The sequence below is a fragment of the Balaenoptera borealis genome (genome assembly GCF_965194805.1).
Source record: "Balaenoptera borealis genome assembly, chromosome: 3".
NCBI lineage: Eukaryota > Metazoa > Chordata > Mammalia > Artiodactyla > Balaenopteridae > Balaenoptera > Balaenoptera borealis.
In genome coordinates this window covers 166,525,561-166,540,955 of record NC_138866.1, presented here as the reverse complement: position 1 = coordinate 166,540,955, position 15,395 = coordinate 166,525,561, and the positions used below count along the sequence as shown (strand labels likewise).

General features: G+C 37.1%; 1 protein-coding gene across 28 annotated transcripts in view; it reads left to right on the top strand.

Moving 5' to 3' along the window:
- CREM (cAMP responsive element modulator) overlaps positions 1-15,395 on the top strand; it is a 66,798-nt gene that overhangs the window by 21,419 nt on the left and 29,984 nt on the right. For 15 of the 28 annotated variants that reach the window (XR_014242630.1, XR_014242631.1, XM_082385639.1 and 12 more), the window contains one exon: positions 13,562-13,708. The exons of 11 other annotated variants lie outside the window; for them this stretch is intronic. Coding sequence is in view for 15 of the 17 variants with exons in the window: in XM_082385639.1 (XP_082241765.1) it covers positions 13,562-13,708 (147 nt within the window). In the remaining 2 variants the exon portion in view is untranslated. Of the gene's footprint in view, positions 1-4,084; positions 8,064-13,561; positions 13,709-15,395 lie in introns of those variants that run through there. 2 more of the 28 variants (XM_082385635.1, XM_082385636.1) reach the window with 2 other exon arrangements.

Here is a 15,395-nt window from a genome sequence, read left to right as displayed (position 1 = left end):
ACCTTGTCTGGTAAGTGTATGTGTTGATACACACATAAGACTAGATTCTACCCCCTCCCCTGGGAAAACTCTTGGTGGTAAATGGAAGAGTCTATTTGATATAATCGAGCCAGGAGGAAACCCTTTCCCAAAACCAAAATGGTGAAAAGCAAAATTACTGTATATACAGGTAGTTTTTAAAGTCATACTTACAGCCTTTGGAAATAATATAATCCTTAAATGGGTAATGGGAAGTTAGCATTTCTTTTGTGATGAAAGATTTCAAACATATACAAGAGTAGAATAATACTCCCGCATATATATGTAGAAACTTAAAAATTATTAAGATTTGGTAGCACTTGCTTCATTTATCTTCTTTTTATTCTTTTTGTCGAAGAATTTTAAGCAGCTCTACAGATCTCAGACATCACGGCATGTCATTCCTACTTTCTTCTGGGTATGCAGCTCTTAAGAGGTTATGGACATTTTCCTATATAACCAAATGTCATGATCATACCTAATAAAATCGAGCATAATTCCTTGGTATAATATGCACTGCATACTCACATTTCCCCATTCATCTCACAAATGTGTAATCTACTCTGAAGGCAACAGTGGTAGCACCTTGAACTTTTCTTGTTCCACATCTCTTGGGAATTGATAATGCTGCCATGAAACTCAGGGTGAGCGTGGTAATCCAGATGGAGCCTTAGGAGAGGATGTGCTATCTGGAGCTTCGTGCCTTATAGCTGCTGGTGCAGCCTGTGGCCTGAGTATGACACCTCAAGTCGGAAAGCTAAATAACCCTACTTTGTAAATGGCCAATTCTCAAAGTTTCAGCAAAGATAGGAAGGAAAGGTGAAGGGAGCAGAGTCACAGGGGTCATAGAGCTGGAAGGAGACTCGAGATCGTCAGGGTCAGCGTAGTGCCTCGAGAGAGTTAGTTCTAATATAAAATTTAACCTTTCCGAGGACCTCTGTATTTTTGGAAACAAGGAGACTCTGGAACAGAGGAAGCCACTAGGGAATGTTGTTCAGAGATTATACTCTGCTAACCTCCTTTCTTATCCTCTCTGCTGTAAATGCAAACAGTACGTAAAGAAGCATCTTAGGAGAAAGCAGGCCCGGCGTGCAGTGAGGGATTGGAGTAGGAATGACTTAACAAGGGCTAGGTTTCAGCGTGTGACTTGTGTGTTTTCTGTTTCAAACTGGTGGAAAATTGGAATGGCATTTCTCATTGTTTTGGCCAGCTGTGCCAAAAATCCATCTTCTTGGTCCTAAGTAGGACCAGGAAGAATATGGGTGGCTATCAGAAAACAAAACAAAACAAGCAACATACAAGCAACATTTGCTGTTGATAATTGGTTAGCAACATCATATTTGTATATTAAAGTTGGTCTGTATCATGTTAGGTTGATTTGGTATATTTACTGTCGGCTGAGTACATCTAGTTCAAGCTCAGTGTTTTGTCTTGGTTCTTTTTTGGCTGCATTGGACCTTCATTGCTGCGCGCAGGCTTTCTCTAGTTGCGGTGCGCGGGGGCTACTCTTCGTTGCGGCGCTCTGGCTTCTCACTGCGGCGGCTTCTGTTGTGGAGCGCGGGCTCTAGGCGCGTGGGCTTCAGTAGTTGCGGCACGCGGCCTCAGTGGCTGCGGCCTGTGGGCTCTAGAGCACAGGCCTAGCAGTTGTGGCACACGGGCTTAGTTGCTCCACGGCATGTGGGATCTCCCCGGACCAGGGATTGAACCCGTGTCCCCCGCATTGGCAGGCAGATTCTTAACCACTGCGCCACCAGGGAAGTCTAAGCTCAGTGTTTAATTGAATCTTGTTTTTTAAACCTCAATATGCTGATTCCCTGACTTGAGGGGCTCTTACTGAAAGAGAAAATGTTCCTCTTAAGATTTTGAAATAAAAATTTTCATTTTATTGTTGACTTTCTGTTGCTCCTTAATTTTATGTATTCCTTCCCCTGGTTATTTTTAATTGCCCTAATTTAAATTTTTTGAACATAATATTTGTATTCACTTAGAATTAGCTCTAAAAATTAACAAAAGTTAGGAGGAAAAAAATAGAACAATGAATTTTTTTCAGTAAATGCTAAATTTTTGTTGTTGCTTAGTCAGCTAATTCAAGAAAATGTACTGCTTTGAAATGTAACTCATTCTGGAAGGTAATTCAAGGTTGAAGGGATATAAGTAAAAATAATTTGTGAACTGTTAATATTAGTCACCATTTTATTCATTTTGAATAAGAATTTGTTATATAATCTGTACTCATATTTTGATAACTTTGTGTATAATAGCTAATAGATTTCTTTAAAGGTTGGCTTTTGGCTTTAGAATATACTCTGTGCTTTCATGCCAGTGTGTTAAATGATACTTTTCTTTGAATGAAAATCAGTGTTTCAAAGGTAATTTCAGTAGGTATAAAGCAGTCAAAGTCAAATTTCAGAAAAAGGTTTTGTTTTTATACACCTTATAATCAGAAAAAAAATGCATACAAATCTGTTTTAGTGTTTGAGAGACTGTTAGAGATTTTCTGTCATTTGTAATGATTTTCTATGAGATTTGGGTACTTTTTGTTTGATGTTCAAGTCTTCCTTCTTAGTTTTAGTAACAGGTAGTTTGTCACTAGTGGTAATGGAAAAATAACTGAGAATAAACAGTTATTCTCTTTATCCTTTTCTCTGACTTTTTTCTATTTAAAGAGTAGGTTGGGGGGAGAAAATACAAGGGGACTGTTGTTTAAGGGGTATAGTTTTAGATTTGCAGGATGAAAATGTTCTGGAGATCTGTTTCACAACAGTGTGAATATACTTACTACTGAACGGTACACTTAAAAATGGTTAAGATGGTAAATTTTATATTATGTATTTTTTACCGCAATAAAAAGAACAAAACCAAAAATAATAGACTAGACATTGAAATGTTAAAAATGGAGCATTAATTTTTATAATTCCTTCTTTGAATAAGATTCAGAGATTATTTACTTTGCCTTATTTCAATTTTTTGCTACTACAACCTTTGTAAAACCCCAAACTATTAAAGGAATTACATTTGGAAAACACAGAGGCTTTGGGAAATTTTCACTTCATTGATAGTGATGACAACATCTTAATAGTGATCTTCAGAAATGTGAGTTTTCTGAGCCCTATCAGAGATATAACATGTCATTCTCCAAAAAGGCATGGAAGAGAAAAGCCTGGTTATGGGGTTGAAAATACTAAGTAGAGACAATATTAGATGACAATGGTGCAAGCAGAAATAGTTCAGGAAAGACATTTGCCTTTCAGTAGGTATGTTTATACAGCAATAGACCTCTTTTTAAATACCTTTTAAAAAATATTGGGTATTTATTTGATATCAGATATGTTAATATACCATGATAGGTACTGCCAGTGTAAGTTGGTCTCCCAGGTCCTCAGAACTTTCTAGTTTTACCTTTTGTAAGGGCTTGTTTACTGCTTTGTACTTGGTATAAGGAAAAAGAGCCCTAACTTATACCTGTACAGACAGTTTGAATTAAGTGTAGTAGTAGTTTGTTTACTTAAAAGTAATGGAGTGAAGTAGATTAAGACTAAAGACACAAAATTATTTTCTTAATTTTTATACATAGTTTTAAGTAAATACTTATTAGACTGAATTCTTTGATTCTTTACCTAAAATAATTGAAATGCTAATTTCATCAGTTGACCATTAAATGAGATGACTTATGTGAAGCCCAAATACCGTGCTTGACACAAAGTCCACATGCAATAAACGTTTTGCTTTATTCATTATAGTAACCTCAGATGGTTAGAATAGTAGTGGCCAGGCTTTGAGATGAAGTGGCTTATGCTAGTTTAAAAATATATCGTATCAGGACTTCCCTGGTGGCACAGCGGTTAAGAATCCGCCTGCCAGTGCAGGGGACACGGGTTTGAGCCCTGGTCCGGGAAGATCCCACATGCCGTGGAGCAACTAAGCCCGTACGCCACAGCTACTGAGCCTGTGCTCTAGAGCCCGCGTGCCACAACAACTGAAACCCTTGCGCCTAGAGCCCGTGCCCCACAATAAGAAAAGCCACCGCAATGAGTCGCCCACGCACCACAACAAAGAGTAGCCCCCCGCTCACCACAACTAGAGAAAGCCCGCGCACAGCAGCGAAGACCCAACTCAGCCAAAAGTAAATAAATTTATAAAAATATATTGTATCAAAAATTCATTCTAAAGTAATATAAATCTATTTATGGTTAAATAGGCCTCCAGTGGGTATAGAGAAGAAAAGTTGATATGTAGTTGTTTTATAAGCAAAGTTCTGATATAATGTCATGAATGTATTTAAATTGGTATATTTTATTTATACCAAATTTTATTTATACTAAATTTTTGTACTTTGAATTTATTTTAGAAATTTTAAAACGTTGCAAGCATTCCTTCACAATATTTTGGCTCTGAAAGTCTAAACTAAAATTTATTACTAGATTTTCGATTTCATGGTAAGACCAAGTTTCATTATACTGTTTTTTTTTTTTTTTTTTTAAAGAAATTCACGTTCTTTTATTTATTTATTTATTTATTTATTTATGACTGTGTTGAGTCTTCGTTTCTGTGCGAGGGCTCTCTCTAGTTGCGGCAAGTGGGGACCACTCTTCATCGCGGTGCGCGGGCCTCTCACCATCGCGGCCTCTCTTGTTGCGGAGCACAGGCTCCAGACGCGCAGGCTCAGTAATTGTGGCTCATGGGCCCAGTTGCTCCGCGGCATGTGGGATCCTCCCAGACCAGGGCTCGAACCCGTGTCCCCTGCATTGGCAGGCAGATTCTCAACCACTGCGCCACCAGGGAAGCCCCATTATACTGTTTTTTTAGGAGCTAAATTCTTAGACTTTTCTATTTATAAACTCTGACCTTTGGACTAAAACTGAAAAAACTTAAGGATGCAGTTTGGTCTGGCCATGTTTTGTCACTGATTCAGATTTTGACTTCTACTTTTATGCAAATGCTTGATTCTTCTTTCCCCACCTTAATTTTGAGGAATACTTTTAAAAATATTTTAATCTTTCCAAATCAAAGGATTAATATCAATACATATAAATTAAGCTCTACATTCTTGACCAAATTATTTAAATGAAGTGTAACAATAATAAAAATAACAAGAGTGAGCGTTTATTGAATATTCAGTATGTGCCAGATGCTGTTCCATGCTTTACACATATAGTTCAGCTCTCATAACAGCTCTGTAGAAAGGTACTGTTTTTTTTCATTCTCTTTTGCAGTTGAGGAAACTAAGGTACAGAGAGGGTGAATAACTTGTCATAGGTCACACAGTTAATAAAAGGCAGAACCCAGGCACCTGGCTTTAGATTTCATTAAGCATTTCTATTACTTGTAATACATAGGTACTCAGTGTTGAACCAGACCATTTCAGAGAGCATTACCTGGGAAAATGCATAGTTTGCAAAGAGTAATCATAAATATATGCTACATCTAGCTACTGTATATATAATACTATATATATATATATGCACGGTAGTATGCAGTAACTATTGTATATATACATATATACTGTATACTGTTACTCCTTCATTATTTAGCGGCAGATAAGATAGTATCATGTTTAGATCCCAACTCAGCTTCTGACCTTGGATATATGAAGAGCATAGAAAAGTTAAATTTTATCCATTTTGATGTATTAATAACTGGTCCATATAAATCCTGGCACCAATAGCTAGTCTATGTCTTGAGCAGTAATTCTGGGGCCAAGAGTACGGGAACACCCAGAGCTTTAGAATTATGTCTCATAAACTGATGGGGAAGTCAGTCTCATTGCCTTTGGTAATATCAATTTATTGAATATCTTCCTGGCAATAAGACAGTTAATTATCGTATCCACCAAATGTGGGGCAATAGTTATTGCTATTTTTTGTGTGTGGAAAAAAAATACATAAAATCTGCGGTCTTAAGTTCAGGTGTACAGTTCAGTAGTGTTAGGTATATTCACATTGTTGTGAAACAGATCTCTAGAACTTTTTCATCTTGCAAATCTAAAAGCCTATACCCATTAAATAGCATCTCCCTTTTTACTCCTCCCCTCAGCCCCTGGTAACCACCATTCTACTTTTCGGTTTCTGTGAATTTGACTACTTTTAGATACCTCATATAGGTGGAATCATCAATATTTGTCTTTTTGTGACTGGCTTATTTCACTTAGCATAATGTCCTGAAGGTTCAGCTATATAGTCAGTATGCGATAGGAATTCCTTCGTCCTTTGTATGTATATACCACATTTTGTTTATTATTACTATTTTTTAAGGTTGCTTTTGCTTAGTCAGTACTCTTTAGGACTTATACCAAGTGATTGGTAGAAGAATTAAGGTAGAATAATTCAAGTGAATTGCAGTTTCCTGCATAGACATTCCTGAGTTGATTTTGGTCAGAAATAGATTAATATGTAGTTTGGATAATAAGTGGTTTTAGGCATTCATTCTGTAGCTTCTGGCTTTTGGCACGTGCATTTCCTATTCATTACTAGAAATGATGTGTATCATTGTTAAGAGTCCAATGTTTGCCCTTGTAAGACATCTGCTGGGTAAATGCCATTTTTGGCTCAGGATTTTTGGCTCACTGCAACTTACTTCACTATGTACATTTACTACTTTGTAATGCAATTGGCTAGAAAATTATGATCAGTTTTAGTTTCAGTCTTACTGAAACCAAGATATAAGATTGATTTTTAAACATCTAGAGCTAAAGGATTTTTGACTTCTATAAAGATCATGTTCGTGTTCATAGTCTTTATAAATATAAGTAAAACATCTAGTATTGGTTAGAATGTAAAACGATGCTCCAAGTACTATAAATAGGAAATTATAAGGATTAGCTAGGGAAAAATTTCACTAGGGATTGTTTTTCAAAGCATAAGAACCCCTGATTTTGTCATCACTGATCATCACAGTGATCACCACTGCTTATTGGAAGTATTATCAGACTATATAATTAAGAATGACTTGATTCCAACATTTGCTTTGCTTTCAAGAGGGGAATTTTTTTAAAGAGACGTAATATTTGGCCATTTATAATTACAGTACCAGAAACAGAATCCACTTCTCCCTTTTTAAATTCAGATTATAGATTTCAGACAGTATTTCTTCATGCCTTACACACAAAGGATTCAAGGATCATATTATAGTTCTAACAATTTTAACATAGTAGATATAAAAATATCAGTCTTACATGGCCAACTCTGTTATCAGTGTTTGCAGTTGATATTCACAAGGCAAAATTTAACTCCATTGATTTTGGCAATTTGTTAGCCACACTGTTTAAAAAAAAAAAAAAAGAACCTCAATATGGGAAAGAAAAACACTAAAGACACTAAAATGATACCAATTCTACATTTTTCCTTTTGTGTTTGTCTTCATTTAGCACAAGTAAATACAACTTTTTAAAAAAATGAAGTGGAATATTTTGCGTCTTTATTAAAGTGTTCACATTTGTAATATTATTTTCCTGTTTTCAGCCTTAAAATATTTGAAATATTCTTTAAACACTTTTTTTTTCCATAGAAGAAACAGACTCTTGAGAATCCTGTCTTAATACACAGAAATCAGTATAGTTTTCCAGCTTCTCACGTAGAGTGTTAATTGGCTTTTCATTGTAGTCCTTGGAATTAAAATAGGTAATATATAGATCTGACTTTTCAGGCAGCAGAGTTGATAGCGAAGTCTGCTATACCGTGAATTCACATTTTTTCACCCTTTATTAACTGTCTTAAATGCAGGTTCAGTGGCTCTGTGACATTTGCAGCTGCACTGTGACATCATAAACCCCATCATAAGGGAACCTAGCTACAGATTGGAGCAAGTCCACTAGGTGCTAATCAAATGCTGTGTTACAACATTGTGAGGTTTTCCCAGTTATGTGTTGTTATTAGGGTTTTTTAAATTGCAAAGCCAAGTAAGGCTGTCAATTGCATCATCTTAATTTATTTCTTCAGATTAACCACTGTCTATAGTGGGGTTTTTGGTGGATGTGGTGGCATCAGCATAATCTATGTTTCAGGCATCCTATAGAAGAGGATTATTGCTCAGGGGATCAGGAAGAAAAGGTAAACTATGTCTACTATGAGTTCATTATACACACTTTTAGAGCCTCATAAAAAGAGGTATAAAAATTATGAAATATAAAATACATCCATTTTATGTGCTTGTTTTTTGAGCAGTTGCCTGCTTGGTTGTTGGAATGTGATGAATATAGATAGATCTTCCCATGGCTTCCTTTCCCACTTTTCTTTATTCAGTAGGTATACCTTAAGTAGCTTCCTTCCACCCTCCCGCCGCCTCCTCAGTTACCCTTCTTTGTTTCTCTTTTGAGAATTTAGCACCACCCCAAATTATGTTTTTGTCTCTTCATCTGCTTTCTGTCTCCTGATTGAGGAGAGCAGACTTTTCATGTTCACTGCTATATCCCTGCTGTCTAGACTGGTCCACAAGGCAGGCTTCCAATAAACATTTGTTAAGTGAACAAAAGAATGAGTTAATTCATAAGTATGACTTGTTTCTGTGAGATTTACTTCTTAAAAAGTTTTGGAATGAATATATGATGTTTATAAGAAAGATCTGTTTCTACGTGAAGTATGCATATTTTAGTTCAAGTGAACTAAAATTTGTGTCTCTATCAGTAGTGTCCTTTAGGAGAGACTTAATTCCCTTCTCTTTCCAGAGCTTCTTTAGAATTCTATTTGCACATTGTGAATAAAGTAAGTATAGTAGTCTTTATAGGTTGCTTTTTGTCAGTGTATCTCACATCTTTATTTCCTGAGCTCTAACCCAAGCATCAGTCCCATAATTCTCCTTGCCTACTAAACATTTCCACCTGGTTTCCTCCCATTGCTTTCACCCTAGCCTGCCTAAAACTGAATCTGCCACCTTGCACAAAAACAAAAAGATGCTTCTTTACTTACCCATTTTTGGCTTTGGGGCCACCATGCATGTTCTTGAATCATTGCCTGAGTTCCTTCTGTGCCATCTGTGGACCACATCCTACTTCAGGGGCGCCCTGTATTTACTTGTGGCTCATGTGATCAATAGAATAATACTAATGGTAAGATGTTAAAGGTAGGGAGCCACATGAATTTTTTTCCTATGAATGATGATGTTTATCCTGTTAACTCTACCAGTACAGTTAGTTATAAGCTTAATGCTAGTCACAGATCAGTTTTGGCAAAACCAGTAAGAATGTAGAATGCCTGACAGGTTCTCTAGATCTAAGAGTGTTGTTGATGTTTTTTAAGGATACATTGGAATTGTGACTCTAGGGTATGTCACTTGTGCTGCTTCTCAGCCTCTATTTCAACAGTTTAACTAAAGAGTTGTCTCGTGAGCTTTTTGTACTACCCAGAGTTCAGATGTAAGAGTTTTCACTGTAGTTACAGATTTGTATAACTCATCTCCAGAATTCTAGGAATACAGTTTTGTACTAGTGGGTACAGCTCCCTTTCTACAGCAGGTTTTCTTCTCACTAAGCCTTTTTGATAGAGCATTGTTTAATAATTTGAAGTCATGAAAATTACACTCGTAAGACAATTAGAACAACTTAAAGCATGATTTATACTTACCAAAACCCCATGAATCTTTCTTGAGTTGTTCTTCAATTCTTCAAAATATCTAATTTCTTTGAAGCTGGTCATTTCCCCATGAAAGTGAATGTGGCACTATCTGCCATCTCAAGCCACAGGTCCAGTCTGTAAGAATACTAGTAGTACTCTTGGGTATAATGTATATTCTGTTTTGCTCAACCTCTGCGATACGAATGCTCTATCAGGGTTACTATATATGGTGGTTTTGGCTGTGCTGCTGTGGTGGAGCTGAAATTGCCGCCTGCTTCAGCACTCTGCGCTCTGAGCTGTGAGCAGGGCCTACCTAGGGGCTGCGTAGGATAGAGGATAGAGCAGTAGTTTTCAAAATGTGGTACAGGGAAGCCTGGAGGAGACTCCAAGGACCCAGTATTTTCCAAATAACTCCCACATGGTGTTACACAATCATGCCTGGAGGTTTGGGATGACAAACCTATTTTCACAGTAATACTAAGATTTATTTTCTTTTTTTCTCTGTATTGGCATTTGCCCTGATGGTGCAAAAACAGTTGGGGGGTAAAACTGTTGGCACCTTAGCACGATCAAGTCAGTGGCAGTGGTGCCAAACTGTGTTAGTAGTCATTGTGGTCTTCACTACATTAACTTGCAGTTTTTTTTTAAAATGTCAGTTTCACTTAAGACTGTCCCTGATGAATCAGCAAACATTACCAATTGTATTAAATCTTGACCCTCGAGTACATGTTGTTTTAATATTCTGTGCTGTGGAAGTGGGACATTCACTGAAAGCATTTCTGCCACGTACTGAAGACCAATGGTGATCTTGAGAAAAAAAACACTTGAGTTATTGAATGAGAGGCAAGAAGAACTAGCTGCATTCCCCCACCCCCGCAAACAGGACATCATTTTTCTTGAAATAATGGCAAATAGCCAAACTATGACTGTTCAAACTTGAGTATTTGAAAAACATTTTCTCAAGAGAAAATGAGTGGATGAATCTAGAGACTGTCATACAGAGTGAAGTAAGTCAGAAAGAGAAAAACAAATATCGTATATTAACGCATATATGTGGAACCTAGAAACATGGTACAGATGAACCGGTTTGCAGGGCAGAAATAGAGACACAGATGTAGAGAACAAACGTATGGACACCAAGGGGGGAAAGTGGCGGGGTGTGGGGGTGGTGGTGGGATGAACTGGAAGATTGGGATTGACATGTATACAGGGATGTGTATAAAATTGATGACTAATAAGAACCTGCTGTATAAAAAAATAAATAAAATGAAATTCAAAAATTCAAAAAAAAATGAAGTAAGCTTGTCACGTCAAGGAAAACAATTAACAGTATTTATTGCCAATGATAAAATTCAGGCTTTTAAGCAGCAGTTTTGAATTTTGGAAAATCTCCATCTGCCATTTTGAGCTTGATAGCTTCCCAGTATTTATAGTTTTCTGATGAAGTTGATGTTGATTTTAATGAATGTGATTTTCTGATAGTGTATCATGAAATGTGTCAGCATTTGGGAGATCTACTTAACTCAGTGAGCCAGTATTTTCCAAATAACTACCGCATAACATTACAAAATCATGCCTGGCTAAAGAGTATAAAAGATAGATCAATGTCTAAGTATAAGATAGATGAATGGATTTTAACGTAACTAAGTTTTCAGATTCCACATGGCCACTAACCTTTAAGAAACAGCCACTTGCTGAGTTTTGGTGTAGTATCAAAGAAGAATACCCACATTTCTCTGAAAAAGCCATTGAAATACTCCTCCTTTTCTAATCATACATGTGTAAGAGGCATATTTTATTCACATACCAATTAAAATAACATATTGCAACAGATTCAGTGCAGAAATAGGTATGAAAATCCAGCTGTTTTAAGTTAAACCAGACATTAAAAGAATTTGTAAAAATGTAAAACATTGACACTCTTGTCATTAATTATTTTGTCTTGAAAGTAGTCTTCATAAACTGTTATTTATGTTAGCATGTAATGGCATTATTGTTATTTTTAAGTGAATTACTAAGTATTTTAAACATTTCTCAGTTTTAATTTCTAATGTGGTAAATATCAGTACATATAACCAACAGTGGGCTGAGCTGGCTTGTGAGAGCCGATGGTGTACATCTTTTTCCAGCTTTGTGTTCAGTGTCACCCGTTGGTAGCTTGAAATCTGCCATAGTAGGAGTATTTAAATTACAGAAATCTGCAAAAGTTACCCATAGCATTCTCCCTTCCCAAGAGCTGGTTGTGCATTTACAGCATCCTGCTGGATATAAATCACATAAACAAAAGTTATTTGAGGTCATCAATAATTTTTAAGAGTGGAAAGGTGTCCTGAGACTAAAAAGTTTGAGAATTAGTCATTTGGCAAAGGAATACCTTTTGGCAATTGGTTCACAAAGAGATGGATCCTTTTTTATAATTCATGCAGGGAACATTTGTAGAGTAAATCTAGTGGTTTTTAAACTTCTGGTTGTTAAATCTGCTGGCTCCATTATGGAATGCCCTTTTTCTTTCCCCTAAAATCTAAAGTAGGCAATAAAACTCCAGGAGCAGGTGGGCTGAATTTGCCCCGTGGGCTACATGTTGGGTGTCTCCAGCCCGGTTTCTCACTTTTCTGTCCAGCTGTTACCCAGGCCACAGCAAGGCCCAGCTCAATCGGCAGCTTGTACACAAGGCCTCCACTTGTTGTTCAGGCCCATACTGATCTTTCTGTTCTGTGCTCCTGTGGTTTTCATGACCTGGACAATGGAGCAATTAGTTCTGTACTGTTTGTGTGCTGTTGTTTCTTAGGTGTTGGCTTTAGCAATTCTGCTTTCCACCCTAGGGCACCTAGTGCAATGCTCTCCGCGTAGGTTCTCTTGCGTGGATAGAAGAGTTTTTACTTTTGGATTGCCGAAGAAGTTTGCCTTCCAAGAGAATGATGTTTTAAATAAATCTAATTATTTGTTATAAACCCAGTTTTTAATAATTCTTTTTAAAGTATTAGAGTAAGTAGATTGGAAATGATTGGTTTTCCTTAAAGTGAGGTCCAATGGAAGCTTTCTTCAAAATTTGTTTTAGATTCTGTGGTCTGCCACCACTCATGATAGAAACTAGTAGCTTCTTTCATGTCCAAAGTCTTCGGTGTTCTGAGTTAAGTCATAATGAGTAGTGAAACTTAGTCAAATGAGGCAAAGTTTGTAAGATTACACTGGCCTTTAGGACAGTTATGTACTAATTAAAAATTTGGCAGGTTTTGAGTCCAGAGAAGTGAAGGTTTTATTGTGTTTTACTGGTAGGGATCTTTGTCAGAAGCACCCAAGGTAGCTGGTAAATGGCTGTTCTCTCCTGTCTGTGCAAGCCAAGTGATGGTTCTGGCCCCTCTGGATGCTCCAGTTGGGGGGAAAGAAGTGTGCCAGGGCCACATAGGCTCCAAGGCATGAGCTTTCTCTGGTTCGGAGATGCGAGGGGCATGAGAGGTCCTGGAATTTCTTTGGCCTGTGCCCTTTTTGTGACTGTTAGGGCATAAAAGTAACTGCAGTTTTCATCAGTATAGAGACAAGGCATTAGCTTGTGTCTGGAGTAATACTATAATGTCATATGTCAGAAGTTTCATTTATTAAAAAATAATTTACCATCTTTAAGTTCTGTCTCCGATTACTCTTAAGAAGTTAGGGAGGGTGGTTTATACTCTGGCCTAAATAAGGCTTCACTGTTAGTAGTCGTGAGGTCGTAGTGAGGTAGTTTAACTGCTTTAGAACTTTGTGCTTGGAACATTCTTAGCCACCAAAGCATGGGAACCGAAAGTGAGGAGCATGGGTTCTTTAGTATCTGTCACATCAGATAATGACTGTTCCAGGATGGTAACCGTCTCCTAATGGTAAGTACCCTGGCTTGCTTGTCGTTTCTTAGAAGCAGGAAAAATAGGCCAGTCATGATAGTGAATGGTATTTCTTTTAGAAAAACGTAAAGAACTAAGAAAAGGTCCAGCCTTAATCTTCAATGATGATCATTTTTGCAGGTTTCTGTAGCTGGGTCAGGCACCGGAAGAGGCTCCCCAGCTGTAACTCTAGTACAGTTACCTTCAGGCCAAACTGTACATGTCCAGGGAGTATTTCAGACACCACAGCCATCGGTTATTCAGTCACCACAAATACAAGCTATTCAGGTTAGCTTCCTTCCCAGATGATTTGTCTTGGACTTTCTTGAGCTTTTTTTTTTTTTCTTTAACTAATTGATTTATCCTCATTTTCTTTGTGTAGCTTTGATGCTCAACTCTTGTTATTAAACATTTAGACAAATTTCCTTTTTATGTGTGAAGTGCATTGTGCCCTGCTAGATACATGGATTTGACTCGAGTTGTAGTTTTGTTAGCTCTTAATTTACAGATTGAGTCATTCTCCTTTAAGTTGTTGCTCTCTGCTCAAACTTAGATTTGTTTAGCAGTGCTCTCCAAAGATGCTTAAAAGTATTTTGAGGATTCTTTGGAGATGTCTGATAAACATGGTAATGTAAATATTGTAGTACTGATGCTGTTTTCACCAGTACTCACATTAGAGTGTAGAAATTTAGGTTTATTGTTAATTCAGTATGTGTGACATGATATTATTGTTACTTGGTGTTACGTTTATACATCAGGTTAAACCTTGGTTTTTTTTAGATATGGTTAGTGTTGTGGTTGTGATCCAGAGATGTGTTTTGTTGTTTATTGTCATCAAAGTTGGTCATAAATTCTTAACATTTCTCGAAGCTAAAACATTTCTTTGCATCAACAGATGTAAATTATTAAGTATGCATTTTTAAAAGCATACTTTTCTCTTCTACTGAATTTATGTCTGTTCCTTTTTAAGGTCAGTTTGTTTTTGTCCTTTATTTTATTTATTTATTTATTTTAGAAACTAGGTGTTTTTTTTGTTTTTTGTTTGTTTGTTTATTTATTTTTGGCTGAGTTGGGTCTTCGTTTCTGTGCGAGGGCTTTCTCTAGTTGTGGCAAGCGAGGGCCACTCTTCATCGCGGTGCGCGGGCCTCTCACTGTCGTGGCCTCTCCCGTTGCGGAGCACAGGCTCCAGACGCACAGGCTCAGTAGTTGTGGCTCACGGCCCCAGTTGCTCCGCAGCATGTGGGATCTTCCCAGACCAGGACTCAAACCCGTGTCCCCTGCATTGGCAGGCAGATTCTCAACCACTGCGCCACCAGGGAAGCCCTGTTTTTGTCCTTTAAATGTTGAAACTATTTGAACCTAATTGATGACAAAAATATCTCTGAGGAAAATGTAGTTTCTTATACTTAATCAGTCTTATCCTTTTCCTGCATATTTGAATCCAGTTTGTTGCAGAATAAGGATGAGAGTTGCAACATGACACTTGAAATCCACGTGTGTTAAAAGCTTGGTTATCTTTTCAGCACAGGTGTCTCTCCTTTGTCTTTCAAAAATGTAAGAGTGATTCTCAGTATTGTCTTTTTTTTTCATTCCTGCAATGAACTTTGATTCCAGGACTTTCTGACTCTTTCTGACCCTAATTATAAAGCAAGAAAGTCTTTCCACTCTCCTTATTGTATTATGACTTTTATTGGGGTGCAGATATCAATATTTCTACTTAGTTTTAACCTTGCTGGTACTGGAAGAAAATATTATCTCATATTCAGTAGGCTCTTTTGGATTTTGTTAAATGGATGATATGATTATCTTTGTAGAGATAGGTGTCTGTGGATCTTGTGTTAGAATTCCTACCTGTCGAATGATGAACTTCAGTTTTCACTTTCTAAAATAATAGCCTGCCTTGCATAAGGGAATTGTTATGATTGTACGAGAGATGTGTGGAAGCCCGCTTTAAAGTGATAAATATTTGGTGATG